Consider the following 20,646-nt stretch of genomic DNA (forward strand, 5'->3'; position numbering starts at 1 on the left):
TTAAAAGACAACATTTTCAAACAGGGAAAAATATTAATGGCAGAAACCAAAGAGAAGGGTTGAATTCCACTACACCTTGAGAAGAGAGACAGAATTGTGGTTTACAGTACATTTTCAAAATAATGTTTATTCTCATATAAAATCATAATGTTGGGAACGGAACAGTGTCCAATGATAAACTGATATGTAAATACCATAATCCATGTTTCTCACCTTAAAAAAAATTGAGTGAAAAATGGAAAAACGTTCCACTTTCATCATGATGTACTCGATAATAATGCAACACCGGTACCAATCACCTTTACACAGCAGATTTGAATGTATTACAAGACTTGGCAAAAATTTACCTTAATTCATGCTGAATTTTACATTCTGTGAATCAAAACTGCTAACACCGAAAATTTTCGATTGTAGAACAAATTCAACCATTCGCTCAGTTATTCATCAAGGAAGTCCTGGTTACAAAGCAACACGTAAGTTCTTCCTCATCCCATTATACCGACATGCACTGCGAAGTAAAATGCATTTGAGACAAGAAACCTGAGGAATTTAAAAGAACATTTTGGAATTCTGGGAGTATGACTTTCAGCACAGTGCACAGCTGCTGCTCACTGCACCATACCGTCCCTAAGTTGCCACACATCACGCATTTGACATGCTAAATAAAACAGGACAAGGTGGGCCAAGAATTGCTCCTTTTTTTCTTCTGCTGGAATATGCAAATTACTGTATATACGTGAATACTCCGTGCATATTTTTTCCATAATATAGCGAAAAACTGGGGTGCACACATTATTTGAAATATGGCTGGTACCCCTTCACCTTTATTTTTTTTCTCTCCTAAAATTACGATGTGCAGAGTATTCGTGTACATGCGGTAATTATGAAGCAAGAAATAATAAATACTTTCACTTTGTTAAGAGTTAAATATTCTGCATCTTCAGGTCCATAGTGATCAATGCTTTCTTTAATATTACATCTTCGGAATAAATTGAGGCGTTCCCTGATGCAAGAACTTAACTACAAAGTCTTGAATTTGATACAGAGAGCATCATCTGGTACAACAGCCTTGCGCACAATGATATCCTAATATTTCTAGAGGGCACTGCGTTTGTTGGAGGGAAATAATATGCTATAAGGAAGGATGTACTATTATGAATTCAACATATGCTGGAAAAGGAAAAACAATTTAATGTACGTTAAGCTGTTATTCCAGGGAATGCCTCATGTCATGACTATAGGTTTTTTTATGAAGGAAGCATGACAGCTGTCCAAGTACGAGGGAGAAATACGAGCTGCCAATCCACTTATGCACATCACGAATTACAAGCTTATTTGGTCAACTTCTTGGTCTGCATCTATGATGTCACTCATTTATTAATTATAATAAACTATTATTTTAGGCCTGCAGCACATGATTGAATAGTAACTTATCTGCAGTATGTTTAGCATTCCATGCAGTTGGAGAGGCCAAAGAAAATTTCCCCTCGCAATCCAGAACTACAGATAATGACCATCTTGTGATGCATGTGCGAATTATAAAGGTTCGCACAACAGAAGTCAATTATTGTGCAAAAAGGATATAGCTTAATGTCGGAAAAAATTACTGCACACAACAATTAGCATTGAGTTTGGTAAGACAGCTGAAGTTAGAACAGCCCACTTGCGACGAGTTATTAAAACAAGGGGAGGGGGGGAGAAGGAGAAGGAACACGTGACATGACAGCTGCCATACCTCGTGTACAATCACCACCCAAAGAACAGGGATCGAACCAACTGCAGCCTCATCATGAGACGAGTGAATCACAGACCATGCACAAGCAGTGCTCCACTTTTAGGTTGCACTCAGAGTTCAAGTTCCTCCACAACATTCAGACAAAAGACTATCTACTGTAGTAAGCTACATGTTTGACGTGACACACTTTGAGAAAGACTGTGGATTAAAAGGTATTCATTTCCAAAGTCTACAAGAATGGTTACTGTCATGCTCTGGCTATCTTTAACCATGACAAAGCAACCATTTTGTAAATCATGGCACGTCGTTTGCCCTGGACCCAAACCACATCACAGTGCCATTACATTATTCTGGAAGCACTGTATTCATGTCTCGCTGATTTGCACTGCTACAAGCCTGGCCTCTAATTCACCCGTCGATCATATAACACACAGAATACTCTGGGCCTGTTTTATATTGAGTGGTCAACCAATCACTCTCACAGAACAATAATGAATACTTGATATGCTTATGTACAGCAGCAAAAATATACAAGTGGGGATAGCAAACCTCCTAATATGGACGGGACTGACAGAAAAATCACTATTATTCTCGGTATGAAGCCAGATCAGAGTTACAAAGGACAGCAGAATTTAAGCAATAGCCTCTTCTTTCCCACATTTGTATTGTGTAGAACACTGTAGATAGATGCTTCATCAATATTAATTTGTTAGAAGTTGTACTAACACACAAGCAACCTTTTGATCATACTACTTTCCATATCTGCTACAAGTTCCCAAAGGAACAAATATTTTGAATCTTGATTTACGAGGTAGTCATGTTAAGATTTAATGACTACAAGGATTTACACAGTACACTAGACCTCAAGTTTATAATAAAAAGGTGTGCAAAAGTATTGGCAAAATTATAAATAGCAACACACACTGCTTTTTTATTTTATTTTGAGGAAGTGTACTGTTTAAGCTTCTTATGCCCTCTCAAGGCAATGAAGAAAATTATAGGTGTAATTTTATAGAAGCCAGGGGAAGTGTGATGCTTTTCAAACAAAAATTTTCATTTTTTTAAATGAACCATTGAACATAAAACATGCAATAGAAGCAAGCAACAAGGCTGTGATACATCGGGATCATCAATTTTAATTAAGTTAATGGATACAAAACAAAGACATATTATACAATGCTCGAAAGTTGTCAAGTTATTGGTAACAAAAGTTGCCTCATTAAGACATTTACCTTCTTTCTGCTTCTGTCACTTGGCGATAATACAGAATTCGAACCTGTTCAGTTCATTCTTTTCTATATTTATTATTCCATGTTTTCAATTATCACTGTAATTTAATTCTAAACATGTTCCCCATAAGTTTAAAATTGGAGAGGAACGGTATTACTGCTTTTCTTACTGTAACACCAGCTCAGCAAACTTTACACACAAACACATTTATATTATAATTCTATATCCCAGCCTGATGTAAACAAGGAAGAGTGGCATTCACCTTGTACACTCTTCACAATTGGAGATAGGATGATTCATGCACAGCTAATTAATATGCTTCCAAAGAAAGTAGTCCCTTGGTTAATCTTAATATTTGAATCATACAGTCATGAAAGTATTACAACGAAAAGACATGTGAAGTTCGTTAATGCTTTTAATTAATTGACTTCTAAGTCACGAATCATAATTATAATTTAATTTCAAGTAATTCGAGTAAATGATCGTTGTTGAAGTCTGTAACCATGTAGGTAAGGTAAAAAAAGGTATTCCCGTCATGTGCCATGAAGGCACTTGGGGGGCATGGAGGTAGAGCCCCATGCTTTCCGTGACCTTGGCACTAGAATGAGGTGGTGTGATCAGCACCACGCTCTGACCGCCTTTTACCCCCGGGGAAAGACCCGGTACTCAATTTTATAGGAGTCTGAGTGAACCTTGGGGCCGTTCTGAAAGTTTGGCAACGAGAAAAAATCCTGACACCACCTGGGACCGAACCCAGGACCTTTCAGTCCATAGCCAGCTGCTCTACCAACTGAGCTATCCAGCCGCCCCCTGTAACCATGTAGGTACTGAATTTAATAGCAGCGAACGCAATGTTAGTTTACCACTTAGGAACTGTGGCTCTTTTGACTGCACCTGTATGGTAAGCCTTTCTCGGCACAACTCTCTTGCAGTGTAGGAACAATAGCACTTTCGAACTCACACAAATTAGGTCTTTATTTCAAACCTCAATTCAAAAAGAAACCGCGGAGGATTGTGTTCAACAACTAATAAAATGAAGGAAGATTATTTACTTTGGAACCTGGACAACAGCAGCTCCAGTGATGAGGAAGATTAAAAGTGCTTATCTCCGTATGTATGTGAGTGTTGCAACTCTACCAATCCTGTGCTTTATCTCCACCCCGTCAGTGACAAGGATGTGGAACAGACTGGCCTTTTTAACAGTAAACACAGAAGTGCAATCATAACAAACTTTCAAGACATCTACCATGTGCCTCATATACAAGCAGTCTGTGAAAGTTCAATGATTTCGAAGCCTGGTGTTGAAACGATTAGCTCAAAGTAAGACATTGCCTTAACAATGTCCAGAAATAAATTATAGTGACAATTATATTCGTAGAGTAATGTAACAAAAAAAAAAAAAACCTCTCGAACTCGCAACTTTTGCTGTCTAACATGGCAGCCTGTGAGCATCTTAGAATTTAGCTTTACTCTACTTCTTCCTATATTATGAGTTTCTGTCTTTCCAAAAACATGTCTCCTTGTAAGAATAATTTGTATGTGCATTTCATCCACTTCATTTAATAAGTTAGAATTTCTGTTTATGGAGTCTACACGTCTGGTCTGCATGCCTTACTTAGGACCTTCAACACGAAATATCGCTGGAATGACTTAAAGTAATTTTGCTATATGGTATATTTATATCTTACACAATACCTTAGAATTGCTACAATTTATACAGTTTTAGGATCCAAAACATACATTTTACAAAAGTGTTCAAGGCATTAATGCTTGTGCCTGCATGATACATGCAGGCTGATTAATACATACACGTGCCAACCCTAGTCTGTTACAATATATTTCCTCTCCAACTTACATAATTTGAGTAGAGCTAGAAGACGATGAAAAACAAAACGGGTTAACATAAAAGAATTGACTTTAATTATCCACACACAACTCAACAGTAACAACTAGGAACACTGGACTGTCCCCTTGTGAATATGCAATAAATTAACAGCACCTCAGTCTACCAATTAGAAGCTGACAATCCCTGTCTTTGGTGTGATTAGTGATGACGATTCAGGCCTGTGTACTGCTCTTTCTGCCGTTCAAGATGACTGCTCCTGGCCATTGGTTTCCTGGGACTTCATAACATCTGGCAAGTCGGGCGGAGACGAGAAAGGTGTTAGGTCTAGCTGTTCAAATTCGCCATTTTCTAACCTGCAACATGAAGAGCAATCAGGAAGTAAGAGCCTTCCGAGTCAGAACGGAAAATTCTGGCCAGTTCGAGACCGTCTACTAGAACAGATATGGGTGCTTGTTTTGGGAAGAGCTTTAAAATCTTGTATTCACCAGGAAATGATATTTACAGCCTTGGACAAAAAAAATCTAACTCTTGGAGAGTGAATTTTCCTCCTCACAAGTGATGCGTGAGCATCATACACGAAGCAAATGTGATTCAGCCATGATCTTGTATAATACAAAACTGCTCATAGCTCACAGTAAAGCACGTGCTTCTCGCGTCTGGTTCTGTGATCTTTGTATTTTAAAACTCCATTTTTACATTTATACATCTTCATGTAAATTCATTTTCGTTAATTTATATCTTCTCTTTGCTTATTTGTTTTTATTTGTATCGAAAAGTACTGGTTAATCATCATTTGAAGACTGTTTCACAGAAACAGAATTTTGTCATTAAGTTATATCCTACATCAAAACAAATTTAAGGAAAATACAAATAATAATTTGTTCTTTAATGTAATGATACGTCACTTACTGCAAACGTCTTCAATCACCAGACAATGTTTACAATATCTAAATTATGCATTACACGTGGAAGTGGTGAAATTAAATTTTGTTAAATAAAATAATACGAAGTAAAATAAAGTACAATATACATTGTTATATAAATACATTACACTGTAGTGATGACGTTACATGTTCAGACTGAAAAAAGAAACTGTATTTTGAGTCAATCCAAAAAGAAAGCAAGGCAAAGATGGATAGGCAATGACAGAGCTTACAGAGACTGGGTTTCATATATGTGACAATTTAAAAATTATTTACTGTAAATTTTATTATCTTTCTTTCTGTTTTTATTTTGGGCATACCATTTTTATTGCAACACATCCATTTTGACTTGATTATAAATATGTCATTTATGAATGTATGCAAGTACAGTAACTGCGAGGTAAGGGAAGGCAGTAATCAACTGAGGGGTAATGGGGGACCATGTGTGCAGAAATCAAATGTGTAAAGAAGCTCTTCTTTCTCTCGTGAGGGATGCAGGGCTCTCTGGAGGTAACTTGAACTTCCTGATAACACAGTCCAGCAGATTGGTTGCAGAAGCAGAAAAGAACCTGCTTCAATCTGCAGGGCAGTAAAAGCAGTAAAGAAAGCTTTTCACCGACTTGTTCTGCCTTGCATTTGCAGAGGAAAATGTTAATCAGGACTGGAGGCTGGCAGCCAATAATATAATCTGTCGTTCATGTCCACCTCGAAATACGTATCAAAGCGATATAGCAGGTATCACTCATGAGGCAACTAAGCCAGGAATTAATAGGGTAGGGTCGCTCTGGGTGGCAGAATTGGCATAGCGCTGGCCTTCTGTGCCCGAGGTTGCGGGTTCGATCCTAGTCCAAGTCGATGGCATTTAAGTGTGCTTAAATGCAACAGGCTCATGTCAGTAGATTTAGTGGCATGTAAAAGAACTCCTGCGGGACAAAATTCCAGCACACCGGTGATGCTGATATAACCTTTGCAGTTGCGAGCGTCGTTAAATAAACCGTAATTAAATTAAAATTAATGGGGTAGGTCAGTGATGGAGTCAGTAGCAGTGCTGGTGAGGACAAGGTCGAGTCCAGAGTTAGCGAAACAACAACAGGGTGTCCATATCTATGGCTGCTATAAGAACTGCAATTTCCTTAGTTCCGAACGCAGAAATAAATGCAGTATTGTTGAGTGAGTAGTCATATAAAAAAAAGGCAAAAACGGTACATATAAAAGCAAGAAAATGGCGAAAAAAAAATACATATTCAAGTAAAAAAGGCGAGATCAAACTTCATCAGAATGCGTCATTTCTCATGACTCGTGCACATTTACTAAAGTCTTTAAATATGAACATTCAAATAAAATAGGCATTTTCCTAAACATCCAATGTCTACTCATTACACTCATTTAAATAGTAAAACTGCCAAATTTATACTTACTTACTTACAAATGGCTTTTAGAGAATCTGGAGGTTCATTGCCACCCTCATATAAGTCCGCCATCGGCCCCTATCCTGAGCAAGATTAATCCAGTCCCTACCATAATATTCCACCTTCCTCAAATCCATTTCAATATTATCTTCCCATTTACGTCTCTGCCTCCCCAAAAGTCTTTTTCCCTCAGGACTCCCAACTAACATTCTATAAACATGTTTACCTAACTGCTAATCCTACAGAGCCAGGGCACTGGGCCTTGGCAGAGCTCGATGTCAGACCGTAGTCCTGCAGAGTCTTCTCGTCCTCCATGACTTGGTTATCCTTGAACAGTTGCTGGTTGCTTGGGGTAACTTTGAGAATGCCTGCAACAGATGTAACGTCATTAGAATCCCCCACACATGTGAACACTGCAAGTTTAGAAGCACAGTGTATCCATTAGTCAATGACCTACATCACCATATTAAAATTTTACAATGCAGGAAATTTGAACGAAAAAGCAGGACAATATGAAAAAATGCCTGACATGTTCCATATTTACTGTTTGTATTTTTATGAAGATGAAAGTTTCATGAACAACTATAGTGTGTTGATGAAGGACGGGTGGAACAGAGAAAAATTCTCTTCAGCACCGGGACCCGAAGCCGGGTTTCCAGCTCTACGTGCTGACGCTTTATCCACTAAGCCACACCGGATTGAATCCCTCTCAGTTTTCCCTACCCTCATGTACTGTGTCACAGAATATGTGACAGTGGCACAATGTCCAACACACTATGTACAGAGGTGCACTCATTACGAGTGACTAAGTGGCCGGGATCCGATTTTGAATCACTAAGTGATTACTTATGCATATCACATTATTATGATGTACCGAAGTACATATGATATTTCCGTGCAGGTATTCTGTGTTACCATATGATGAAGGATGGGTAGAACAGAGGAAAAAAATATATAGTGTGTTGCATAAATATGTATGATATTTCTCAAAAGTAAAATACTACGAAGTTACATAGGCCTACAATACTCTTACTGATTATCAGGGAAAGGATTTATATGTAAATACATATTTACTTATAAAGCTAATATAATTTATATTTTGCATTATCTTTATGTTTCACAATGTGTAGGGTTGAAAAATCCTACTTTTATTTTCCATATTTTTCCATATTTTAGAGTTTAGTACATATTTTCGTTAATTTCCATATATTTTCCATATTTCATATAAAACAGTCCATATTATATTAGGTTTAACAATAAAACAAAACAAAATTCCATTAACTTTTAAAAATACATTTCAACAATAGAGATTTAAACACATGTTCAGTAATCCCTTTAACATCAGAGTTATTTGAAAATTAGCAGTCCTATCAACAATGGGAAAGTAAGTTACAAAACTGTATTAATTTAATTTAAAATTTTTAACAGACTTCAGTTGTGCAGCTCAACAGTTAAATGCCAGTCAGAGTACACATAGGTTCAGTTTTGTAAATCATACTATAAAGACGGTAAATATGCCAAAAGTACGTCATTCAGTCAATTTAAAATCAAAACTAACAAGTTACATTTCAGAATTTAAAGAAGATGGTTTATCAACTGACAATAAAATATTATTTTGTAATTTGTGTCAGTGTGCAGTATCATCTACACAAAAGTTCCTGGTGCAACAACACATTACAACTAGTAAACATCAGGCCAACAAACAACTAAATTCCAAGCAGAGACAATTGTTTTTAACACAACCAACAACATCGAATGTAAGATCTGAGTTTAACATCGACCTGTGCCGTTCTCTCATCTCTGCTGATATTCCTCTCTACAAACTAAAGAATAAGGTCTTCAGGGAATTCCTTGAAAAATATACTCAACATACAATCCCGGATGAGTCAACACTTAGGAAGACGTATGCTCCATCCATCTACGATGAGACAATACAGAAGATAAGAGATTAAATTAAAGATAGTTCAATTTGGGTTTCCATTGATGAGACTCCCGACAAAGAAGGTAGACTTGTTGGTAATGTAGTTATCGGTTTGTTAAGTGAACAATATTCTGAACGAATTCTTTTACATTGTGATGTTCTAGAAAAGTGCAATAACAAAACTATAGTTAAACTGTTCAACGAAGCTATGGGTATCCTGTGGCCAAAGGGTATTATGTACGATAATGTGTTATTCTTTATTAGCGATGCTGCCCCTTATATGGTCAAAGCTGGACAAGCATTATCTGTTGTATATCCTAAATTGACTCATTTTACTTGTGTGGCGCATGCATTTCATCGTGTGGCAGAAGTGGTCAGAGACAATTTCCCTAAAGTAGATTTGTTGATTTCATCAGTGAAAAAAGTATTTCTCAAAGCTCCCAGTAGAGTTAACGTGTTGAAAGAAATGTACCCTGAAATTCCATTGCCACCAAAGCCAATTTTAACTAGATGGGGTACATGGCTAGAAGCAGTTGAATATTATGCCGAACATATAGACTCTATTAACAATGTTCTCCTTGCATTGGACTCTGAAGATGCAGTCTCAATTGATACTGCGAAAACAGTTACCTGTGACATAAGTGTGAAGAATGACTTAGCTCACATTCAGCATACATTTTCATGCATCATAAAAACGCTCAAAAGTCTCCAAAATAGGCACCTTTCACTATCTGAAAGTTCTGAAATTATAAATAGTACTGTGGAACAACTGAATCGTGGTAGAGGTAAAGTTGCAGATGCAGTAAGAGCTAAGGTGGACACTGTACTTTCAAAAAACCCTGGATATGAAGAACTACAAAAGGTTGTTGCTGTGATGAGTGGTGAATCAACAGTGAAGATTAACTTGGACTTATCCCCAGCAGACATTGTGAAATTGAATTATGTACCAGTTACTTCTTGTGACGTCGAACGCTCTTTTAGTCAGTATAAATCTATCCTCAGAGACAATAGAAGAAGATTCACTTTTCAGCACTTGAAAGAAATGTTTGTAACCTATTGTTATGGTAACAGACAATAAAAATTGTGTTTTGTTGAAACTACATTGGAAGATAAGGTACGTCCATTATATTTTTTGTTTAGTTTGATTAAAATGTACCAATATTTAACGTACATAGTCATTTTTTTATAATTTTAAGTCCATATTTAATTCCATATTTTGGTAAAAATCCATATTTAATTCCATATTTTGGTAAAAATAACTACATATATATTTACATATTTCATATATTTTTAGTCCATATAAATCCGTTCCCTGCTGATTATACAATGAATTTCTTTCATCTGACTCCTACATATTTAACAACGAAAACATTCTTTTAATAGAAACATTGTGTGGGATGACAGAAAAATGAACTAGCACACAATCAGCAACTCTTAAAGCATTAAACATTTCTTGTGTATTCAAAAAAATTACTCCATTGTAAATGAATGGACTGTGGGAGGGGAGATCTCTTGGTGTTGTTCAAAAACAGATTTCTTTATGACACAAAGCTGACGTATCAACAACACATTTGTATCTCATTTATGAACTGAACACAAGGAAATTAATGTATATACTGACATAACAACCTCTCTACTGAACAGATCATTTTTCTAAAATATTCTTTACGTTACTTGTAAAAGGATACACCTCATCCTACATAAATGTCACCTGAGCTTCCAACCCATCTTGTCGTAGCATCTTCTCATTTTGGGATACTTCCATCTGTATTTATTCTTACTCTAAAGTATTTTATATTGATAGAGTTCAGAACCTGTACAACCTGAAACTAGCAGTTATGATCTCTTTTTCATGGGTTTTTATTTTTAAAGTGAAAGACATTCACAACAGAGTTCACAAAGCAAAGAGAGTGTTCAGAAAATCACCATTAAAAATTATTAAAACAGTTTTGGAGCACTAGCCTCTGACAGAGTGTGATTGCATACAAATCCAAATATTTTTGAATGCTCAAGAATGTATGTATGTATGTATGTATGTATTAACATGGGAAAAAATGGAACTCTCTGCATCATAATCCACAGTTGATTCCCGATTTACCACGCAAATCGTCGGTAGCTGCATTTAGATTGGCAACAGGCCATGACTGTTTGGCCAAGCATCTGCATAGAATTGGAATATATCAGTCCCTTAACTGCCCATTGTGCAACTCAAATCAAGAAATGGATTCGGAACACCTCAAAATCTGTGCGTCAGTGGCTGACCATGACAATATCATTGAAAAATATTGGAGTGCAAGAGGTCAAATGACTTTATTGTCAAACGCCTGGCATTAGAAAACAACAACATTTATTAACACTACAATTGGGTATACAAGCGGTGGCAGTGATATATACTGTAATATACAATAATACCATTATAATTATACAATAATTACAGCAATAAAAGAAAAAGAAAAAAAAGTAAAATAAAATAAAATAAACCTAAATTTATTTCTAACTATAAATAAATAGACGCAATAAACCTAGGACAATAAATAAAAACTATTCTATAATAATGCCTGCAATAAGCAAAAGTAAACCTAACTTATAAGTACTTGTATTTCACACAACTAGGCTATTGCCAATTTAAGTAATTAAAATATCATCTTAATTAATTACAAATCAACTTAATTACATAATATCTTAATTAATTACATATCACCTTAATTTATTTACATATCAACTCAATTTCATATCATCTTAATTAATTACGCATCAACTTAATTAATTACATGACACAACTTAGATAATTACACTGCACCTACAATAAAATTACATTTGCAGTCTAATCTTTTCAACCTTTCGTTAAATGTACTGATTTTGAGAGGACCACCCTGAAAGATTGCCGCAGGTAAGCTGTTCCAGTCTACCATTGTGCATTTAACAAAGGAAAATTTTGCCACGTCTGTGCATAGCAACTATTGGATTTGTATCTACAAGTTCAGATACTTGCCATACCATCATTCAGTCTTATCTCATAAAATGCACCTTTGCTGTAAAGCTTGAATTAATCCATTCTGAAGTGCAAATCATTCAATCTGGTGTCCCTCAAGATAGTGTCCTTGGACCTTTTCCATATATCATGTACACATCTGACTTTTCAACTAATAATAATTTTATTACTGCATATTCTGCATATAGCATTACCATTCTCAGCAAAGGCACTTGTAAATCAATGGCTCATTTACTGTGAAGTTACGATGCATGGTGCAAGCATTGAATAATAACGAACTCTCTGGTCAACTTCGTATATAGCAGAAACATTGTTAAACATCTTGTAACTTCAGATGGAGAGAGGGAAGCAATACCTACATCACAATCTGTCAGGTGTCTTGGTCTTATTCTAGATAGTGGAAGTACATGGGAATTCAAATAACTTAGTCAAAAAGATCAGGCACAGGATTCGACAAATTAACAAATCATTTAAAAACATTCTGACTTGACCTTCGGTAAAAACTTTTATTGTATAGACCCAGAAACAAAATTCAGGTGGCCCAAATTTTGTTTCTGGGTCTGTACAAATCTCTCGTCCGACTATTGTGACTCTCAAACTTGGGGATCTGCTTCAACATAAATACGAAGAAGTCAGACTCTTCAAAACAAGAACGCTATGTTAGCCAGGTAACCGGTGCACCATGATGCATGAAGAGCACCACTCTTCATTCTGGAGGTAAGCAGAGAGAGCTACAGGTACTTTTATAACATAACAACCCTTTAATACAACCGATACCTTGCCTAATGGAGACTGAAGAGAGAGAGACGAGATTATAAGCATTCAAAAACAGACTTTCGGGATTACCGACTACATACACATTCCATGTTTACTGAATTTGTAACATACAGTACAACTATATCGTACTGAATTATATACAATAAAGTTACCTTTGGGCAGAGAGGAGAAGCTTTTTAAAATCAAACAAGCAATAATAACCTATCCATCAGAATAAGACTTTCCTTCGCAAAAATAATTCTATGTTTGCCAATACTGATTATTTATTTATTTGAATAGACAATTTCTTGAACCCTATTTCAGCTGTAAGTATATTAGGGTTATATTTATAGACTGATAGTTTATATTATTATAATAAGAATAAATTTGATATGGGTAACCCAGTCTTGCTACTTAAAATTAACATATATATACTACATTTGAATTAATTACAAGTTTTATTTTGCTTGTCTGTGTGAACTGTCTGAACCCTGACGCACCGGACCCCCCAAGTAAAAGGGAAGTAAACGCTTCAGGTGGTGATGTGCCTCCAGGAACACATAGAAGAAGCACTAAATAAGCAAAAAGGGAAACTACATGCAGTCTTTATATACAAAGGCTTTCGATCTCGTGAACACAACAATGCTTATAGATAAACTAGAGAACATCACTGGAAAGAACTACATCACAAGACTATTAAGGAACATCATGGAAAGTAACTATGTGCAAATTGACGACAATATCGACAGATCTCAGCCACTGGAACAGACAAATGAAGTGCTACAGGGCGATCCGCTAAGCCCGCTCCTATTCAACATAGTAACATCAGATGTCTACAAAGACATTGAAGCAGACAATGTCAAAATCTACGCCTATCCGGATGACATGGTGATTCTATCCACAGACATAGAAGACCTTCAGACAGCATTCAATCACCTTAAAGAATGGGCAAACAAACATGAGCTACACCTAAACGAAAGGAAGACAGTCACAATGACGTTCAGGAGAGGAGGTAGAGCAGCAGTCAACGACGTCATAATGTATGGAACGGAACCACTGACAAGAGTCCCACACTTCAAATATCTAGGGATCACCATGCAGACGCAGGGCAATGTATACACACTGCATGTAAAGGAAAGAGCAGCAGCAGCAGCAGTGATAGCCATGAACGGAATAAAAAACCTACACAAGATATCCCTGTCGACAGCAATGAAGCTTTTCGAGCTCAAAATCACACCCATAATAACATATGGAATAGATTTAATATGGGAACACCTAAGGAAAAACAATCTAGCAGACAATGAGAGAGTGAAAGCGACATTCCTGAAAAAAGCATTATGTCTATCCAAATACACCCCATCGCATCTTACCTACGTATTGTCCAAGGAATCTTTCTACATCGAAGATCTGAGATATCAACTGCTACTGACATCTACGAAGGCATATGAGGACCTACTCCAGGAACTAAAGGCAAAGAGAGCAGATATATGTACGGAGTTCTAAGCCACGGACGCAATGCTTAACACAGAATGGAAGAAGGCCAATTACGAATTGAGACATGTGATGACGCGATTCGCAGTCCATGGGTTTCACTTCAAACTATGTAGCGTCGAAAAATACCACCAGCCGAATGATCACTGTGTATGTAAGCTCTGCGGAAACATTTGTGACAGATACCATGCAGCGAAGTGCGAACGTAGAACAGTGTCATTAACAAAATTTTGTGAATCGTAATTAGGTTACTAACTATATGCACATTGTGCGGTTCTTCTTCTTATTATTAATTACTTACAAGTTCTTAAATATATTATATATAAAATTACAAAACTATTTATAGCAACATGTTTTCCTGAACACACTGAATAATGGTTTGTCACATATTACATTACAAAAGTGTAAATGTCCGACCAAAAGAAATCTTTTGTTTTCGAATACCGGACAATGAAACAAAAGGTGGTCCACGGTTTGCTGTTCCTTACAGATACATAAGTAACCATTTTCCTTATGTAATTTAAATCGTTCTAAATAAGAGCCAAATTTTCCTTGATCTGACGAAAATTGCGTTAGTATAAAATCCGGTATAATTTTGTTGCTATTTAAGTGTGTGTCGCTCCTAGGAAAAAAGATTTCTCTTGTAACTGAAACCTTTGTACTGCATAGCCACTGATTGTTCCACCTATTCATTATGCGCTCATTTATTTTTCTTTTCGCATATGAATAACGGCATAGACTATAGCTGAAATTGGAGTTTGAAACTGCAGCACTTTTTGCCAGCTCGTCAGTTCTTTCATTTCCTGCTGTTCCACATTCATGAGAAGCAGATGTGTTTGTCACAAGGTACTAAATTTCTTCTGATTTTCATTGCCAGAGGACTTAAGTTAAACTTATTATATATAGTTTTAAGGGCTATTTGAGAATAACTGTAAATACAACAATTATAATTACGAAGTTCAGTCCATATCAGTGTCTACCTAATGGCTAATAGCTTGGCTTAAGCAATGGAGCATTCAGGTGAAAGTTTGTTCGCCTGTGTGTAGATTTCTTGGGCATTGCAGAATACAACAAAAGCGCATCCGACCTGATCAATAGCACCTTCTTTAGATATTTCTGATCCATCTATAAAGATCTGTACATTGTGGTTACTCATGCAACTGGTGTATTTGACGAAGACGTAAAAAGAAACTGGGTGTCCGGATGTTAAGAGATGGGTCGGTTTCTCAACCTCCATCTTTAAAAGTGTGTCCTCATATGTGCGCTCCTTTCGAAGTAGTGTAAGTTCTGCGTCAGCTGCTCCAGTCAAGTATAAGGGCTCGATACCTGCAATCACTAATGCTGCATCCGATACTATTTTCATGTCTATATAGTTTATTTTTTTAGAATATACGTATAAATTTACATCCCGAGTTTAAAAAGTTTATCCCTCTGCTATTATCAGTTGTGTTTATTTTTTCTTTTTATGTACTGAAATTGAGGCATTCCCTGGAATAACAACTCAATGTATGTTCCCTCTAACAAATGAAGCGCCCTCTAGAAACATTTGAATGTTGTTCTGTGCACTGCTGTTATAGAAGATCTAAAATGTCTGATGCTCTGTTATTTCAAATTCAAGATTTTTGAGTTAAATTCTTACTTCAGAGAATGTCTCAATTATAATATATTCGCTCCAACTTCTTAGACTTATACAAAGTCCTAAGTAATGTATTGTATAATTTGGCTTATCCTATAGGGCCTATTTCGTTTCACTTGCTTAATTTCTATTCAAAGCAGTCGTAAATTCAGTGACACCAAAAGTATTTTCAGAATTCATCAATCCTAGACTCCAAGTAAATATTCCACAACAGTTCAGCCACTAACTGTGTATTGTCATGATTGAAGCAGCATTTTAAGAATATCAATGTTGTCCCAAGGAGATGGTCATCTGAATTTGCAATAAAGTTAGATTCATAACATGCAGTTCTTCCTGATGAGACTGGCCCAAACTTCCAGGCTTTGTAACTCACCTTCTATAATCTTCTTTAATTCCAGTACTGTCGTGGTGTCCTTTGCATCTGTGAAAATAGTAAGTTTTTTCCTCCGTATCATAAGAAAAACGTCCTGCAATGAGAAATGCATCCCTATTAACCACAGAATTTCATAAATCAGCACCTATACCGTACTTTAAAAGCATGTTATTTTACAGCTGATCCTTGCTCATGGGTGCAAAGTGCAGTGAACTAGAGTGAAACATATCAATAGTTTTTCCTTAGAAATTAGGAAAACATTAAAAGATTATAATACATTTATATGAACTTATTACAACCAAGATCTATATTGCTCAGGCTGTAATTGAAAAAACTATCTTCTCATTTCGATGTACCATTTCTTATGTGACATAAAGTCAATAGACACGATCTGGTAAGCAGCATATCTATCTACCCATATCTAAGTACGGTACTCAAAATTAGTACATTCTGGAATTGTTCTTAATCGACTTCACCTTTTGGAATTCTACGAAAAGACTTGCATAAGACTTGCTACTACTGAGGTGCAGCATAAGAGCGCAGCTAGACAATGTAGGCTACACTTGCCGAGCAACCTTTAAGTGCAGCGATGTCAGACTTCCCTGAATGTTCCGTCACACTTAAATGTGTTTTTAATCAGTTAATTTTGTACATTATTACACAAATGAAGCATTTTTCAAGCAAATGACAAAGGAATATTTTTTCAGTTTCCTCTTCACATTACCTTACCACGCATACATCTCAATATTCAATAATTTTATCACAAGTGGGATTCAAACTTCAGACACAAATTAGGGTCCTATTTCTTTTCTGCTAAACCATTATTCAAATACCAATATGACATTTGACTTTTTGGTTACTTACAACCTAAAGATTCTGTTCTTAAAATTAATGCAGTTATACCCACTTCACTCTGTACCTAAACAAAACACAACCAATTATATTATTATTTCTGCCAAATTTAACAAATACTGAATACTTTACTGATAGTTGTGCTACATAATGTAAGAACTGTAAGAATTTTTTAACCTGTGTTATCATAGCCAAGACTTTTATAATTTAACTGGAAAATGGTCATTTTTTGCCACTAGTCATGGTAAGTCACCATATGATGGTAAGACTTATTGGTGGAACTTTAAAACTCTAATTTGCAGAAGATCCTTAAAGCCTAGACAACTTCTGCCCTGGTCATCTATAACTTCTGTAGGGAAACAGAGATATTGAAGCTGTGTTCGAATGAATGAATGAATTCCAGGAAGCTATTACAATTCCTGATATTCACAGTCTAAATCATTTGTACCTTTGTCAATAAATAAAATTGGTGTCAACAGGGTAAGTGCTGATGAACATTACAACATTGTCTCACAATATGATTTTTGAAGACACATGCAATGATTACAGTCAGTATGCAAACTTCTACATGGCTTGTGTATATGATTCACATAGGATTTGTAGAAGCAGTAAATACTGATGAAAGGGACACAGCTGTTAAGTTTATGCATCCACATGGTCCAGCATCACTATATTATTGGCCTGTAAGTGATACCTGTGACTACCATGTGAAGTCAGTGTGTATGGAGCAACAGGAAGAAACTGACCACGGAAACAAATGAACTCATTAATTCCAAATGACAGGAACATTTAAGGAAAACTATGATGAAATAAATGTCTGCAAACATTTCTGTGAACATTATACAGTAGTACCCCAACTCGAGGGTGCTCGTATAAAGGGGGTTAAGTATGGGATAACTATAGATTTGAACTGTTCACAGTCACTTCTTTCTTGTGTTAAAGAGATTAAGTCATCAACGATGCAGTTACAGTGCTCCGTATTTTGTGACAAAGGGATTTTGTTCAGTACCAAAGAAGAGAAGTTTACATACATTGCAAATTGACTTATCCCTCTTTATCCATCACCCTATTAACAGATTGGCGAATTATCCGACTATCTTTCACTCAATTTTACTTTTTTTGCTGCAGAAAAAAAAATGTAGTACTGTGTTGTACCTTATATTAGTATGTATTTTTTTCTAGAGTATGTTATTCCAAGGCTTTACCATTATACAGTACTGCTACCACTGCCGCCAACAGGAACAACTACTTGTGGATGTTTTCCCAACTTGTAAAATAGGCACTACCTGCTTTCAAAGAAATTAGGCTACCCCAAAATCTTCCGCACAATTTATTGCAAATCCGTGCACCACTCAGTCTTGTCCTACTTTTCCAGTGGCCCTTCTGTGCAACTTCTATTCAAAATGTCTGTCAAAAGAAAACGTGTTTGATAACTTAAGTATCGAAAAAATGCAAATAATTCAGCGGTTTGGAAAAAGGGAAAGTAACTCATCTCACATCAGAATACGAGATTGACGTTACAACTGTGCACGATTTAATAATAATAATAATAATAATAATAATAATAATAATAATAATAATAATATACAGTATGTAAATCCACAATACGAGACCTTTACTATTTCTATCTTTCTTCAGCCAGCCAGTGCATTACAAGAAATTTCTGTGGCCCTTAAAAGCCTATCGCTAACAACCAGATTTATTAGTGAACTTCTGATCTACTGTAATATCTAGCATGCTAAGCACAACACCATGGGGGAAATTACGAAACCGAAAGTATTATGCACTTAATTTATGAAAACATTTTATGGTACGGATTATCCGATTTTTTCGATTAACCGTTCTGTTCATCCCCTTCATTACCACGGATAATAGATGTTCTACTGTAGTGTACTAAACAAGGACACGTAGGGTCGAATCATAAATGGTTAATTTTGTTTATATCAGACATTTTGTGGTTTTAAAAATTATTTCGTTCCATAATCTGTGACAGGTTAGGTTAGGTTAGTTTAGGCTTTTGTTATGCCTTGCATATACGAATCTGTGAAGGATTTTCAAAGCCTGGTGAATTTTGTTTAGTGGTGTTGTCACTACTGGCTAGCGTAATGGCGGACATACAAACTAAGTTACATTATGGAAACTTTGTGTTTATTTCATTTTTAAGATGTGTTGTGCTTCACTACTTTTCAGTGGTTATTGAATTAATACAAGTTTTGCGTTCTTCACATTACATTGTATTGTGTGTTTTATATCCCTGTGTTCCTTCCCTTCACTAGAAATCACAAACGTTTGCACTTCCATTATCACGCAACCTCTTTTCAATGTAATTTACATTTCCAAACAATTTTCTTTTCTTCGAATATTTATCCGTAAAATTCTTAACTCTTCAAATCCAGCTCCACAAAAAAATCACTTACAAATTCAACCATTTTCACTTCCAAAATTGCCGGAACTACCTCAGCGCTAGTTTCACCCAGCACTACTGTAAAAATTCATTCTTTTACTGGTTCGTAAATACGAGATTTTGGACGTTCCGTAAGGGACAAGCTTTTACAATCTCAAATATACGTGGGACACCTGGCAACCGCAATTACAATAGTGATAACTAGCTAAACTAAATCACATTAATCTTATATGTGAAATTACATCAAAATGCTAAATAGGTTAGTTATTTTCAACCATACTGAAGATGATTTCGGTAATATACTAAATGGTAAGAAAACCAAACTAATTTAGGCCTAATACAATTCATATTTCTGGAAAATGTTAATTCTACTTCTACAACATGTCAATCTTAAAAAAATAAAAAGTACTCCAAGTTCATATTTTAATATCGCAACAGAATTTAAAGAAACCGGCAGATATTCGTGAAGAATTAGGGACCATAGCGACCTAACTTCTAGAGAGACATTAAAAAACAACAGGCCTATAGTAATGATTCAATAAATGTTATTTTATTTATTCGTCATAAAGAAAATAATCAATCCTCCCTCTTTTAAAACATGCACCAATTCAGTCTCTTACGTGTAGTCGTAAAACGACTCAAAAATTATATGGTCACTCTCGGATCCATTTGTCTTAGTACTGCGGATGAGGTACACACGCTCCAATGTATGGCATCTAGAAACTAAAGTCTTCCTTAAAATAAGAATTGCGGCCTCAATTTTAAATAAACAATTCCACGTAATTAATAGGTATAGAGAAATTCCAAAATATAAAGCATGTACATCAGGGCGGTGAGATAACCTATTATTCCATATATTACTTTTTTCACACCATGCATGGAATATTATTATGTAAAAAATCAAACTATTCATACCATTTTAAAGGAGTTGTCTGTTTAGCAATCTCCAAAGTTATTCGCACTCCAGTAACGAAGTACGAAATAGAATTTGTGCCAGATAACACCCAACGCAGTTTATGAATACTGCAACTCTGAAAACATGTGTGTGTTCTCATATATTCCGTTACGCTTAATGGTA

The 20,646-nt window shown here is 35.9% G+C and overlaps 1 protein-coding gene across 1 annotated transcript; it reads right to left on the bottom strand.

Moving 5' to 3' along the window:
• Positions 1-94: 94 nt before the first annotated feature.
• On the bottom strand, positions 95-20,639 carry EloB (elongin B). Its single transcript, XM_069836542.1, has 4 exons — positions 20,484-20,639; positions 16,313-16,406; positions 7,370-7,511; positions 95-5,164 (listed from the first exon to the last, which is right to left on the bottom strand). The coding sequence occupies exons 1-4, from the start codon at positions 20,484-20,486 to the stop codon at positions 5,053-5,055; spliced, it is 351 nt and encodes a 116-aa protein (XP_069692643.1). The 5' UTR covers positions 20,487-20,639; the 3' UTR covers positions 95-5,052.
• Positions 20,640-20,646: the final 7 nt, after the last annotated feature.

This window comes from Periplaneta americana, chromosome 9, assembly GCF_040183065.1.
Source record: "Periplaneta americana isolate PAMFEO1 chromosome 9, P.americana_PAMFEO1_priV1, whole genome shotgun sequence".
In the NCBI taxonomy this organism is placed as follows: Eukaryota; Metazoa; Arthropoda; class Insecta; order Blattodea; family Blattidae; genus Periplaneta; species Periplaneta americana.

Coding starts and splice junctions, on each gene's coding strand:
- EloB (XM_069836542.1), bottom strand. Junction 7,512..16,312: donor ATTAAAGAAGATTATAGAAG/GTGAGTTACAAA, acceptor CATCTGTTGCAG/GCATTCTCAAAGTTACCCCA. Junction 5,165..7,369: donor TCTGTAGGATTAGCAGTTAG/GTAAACATGTTT, acceptor TTCATGTTGCAG/GTTAGAAAATGGCGAATTTG.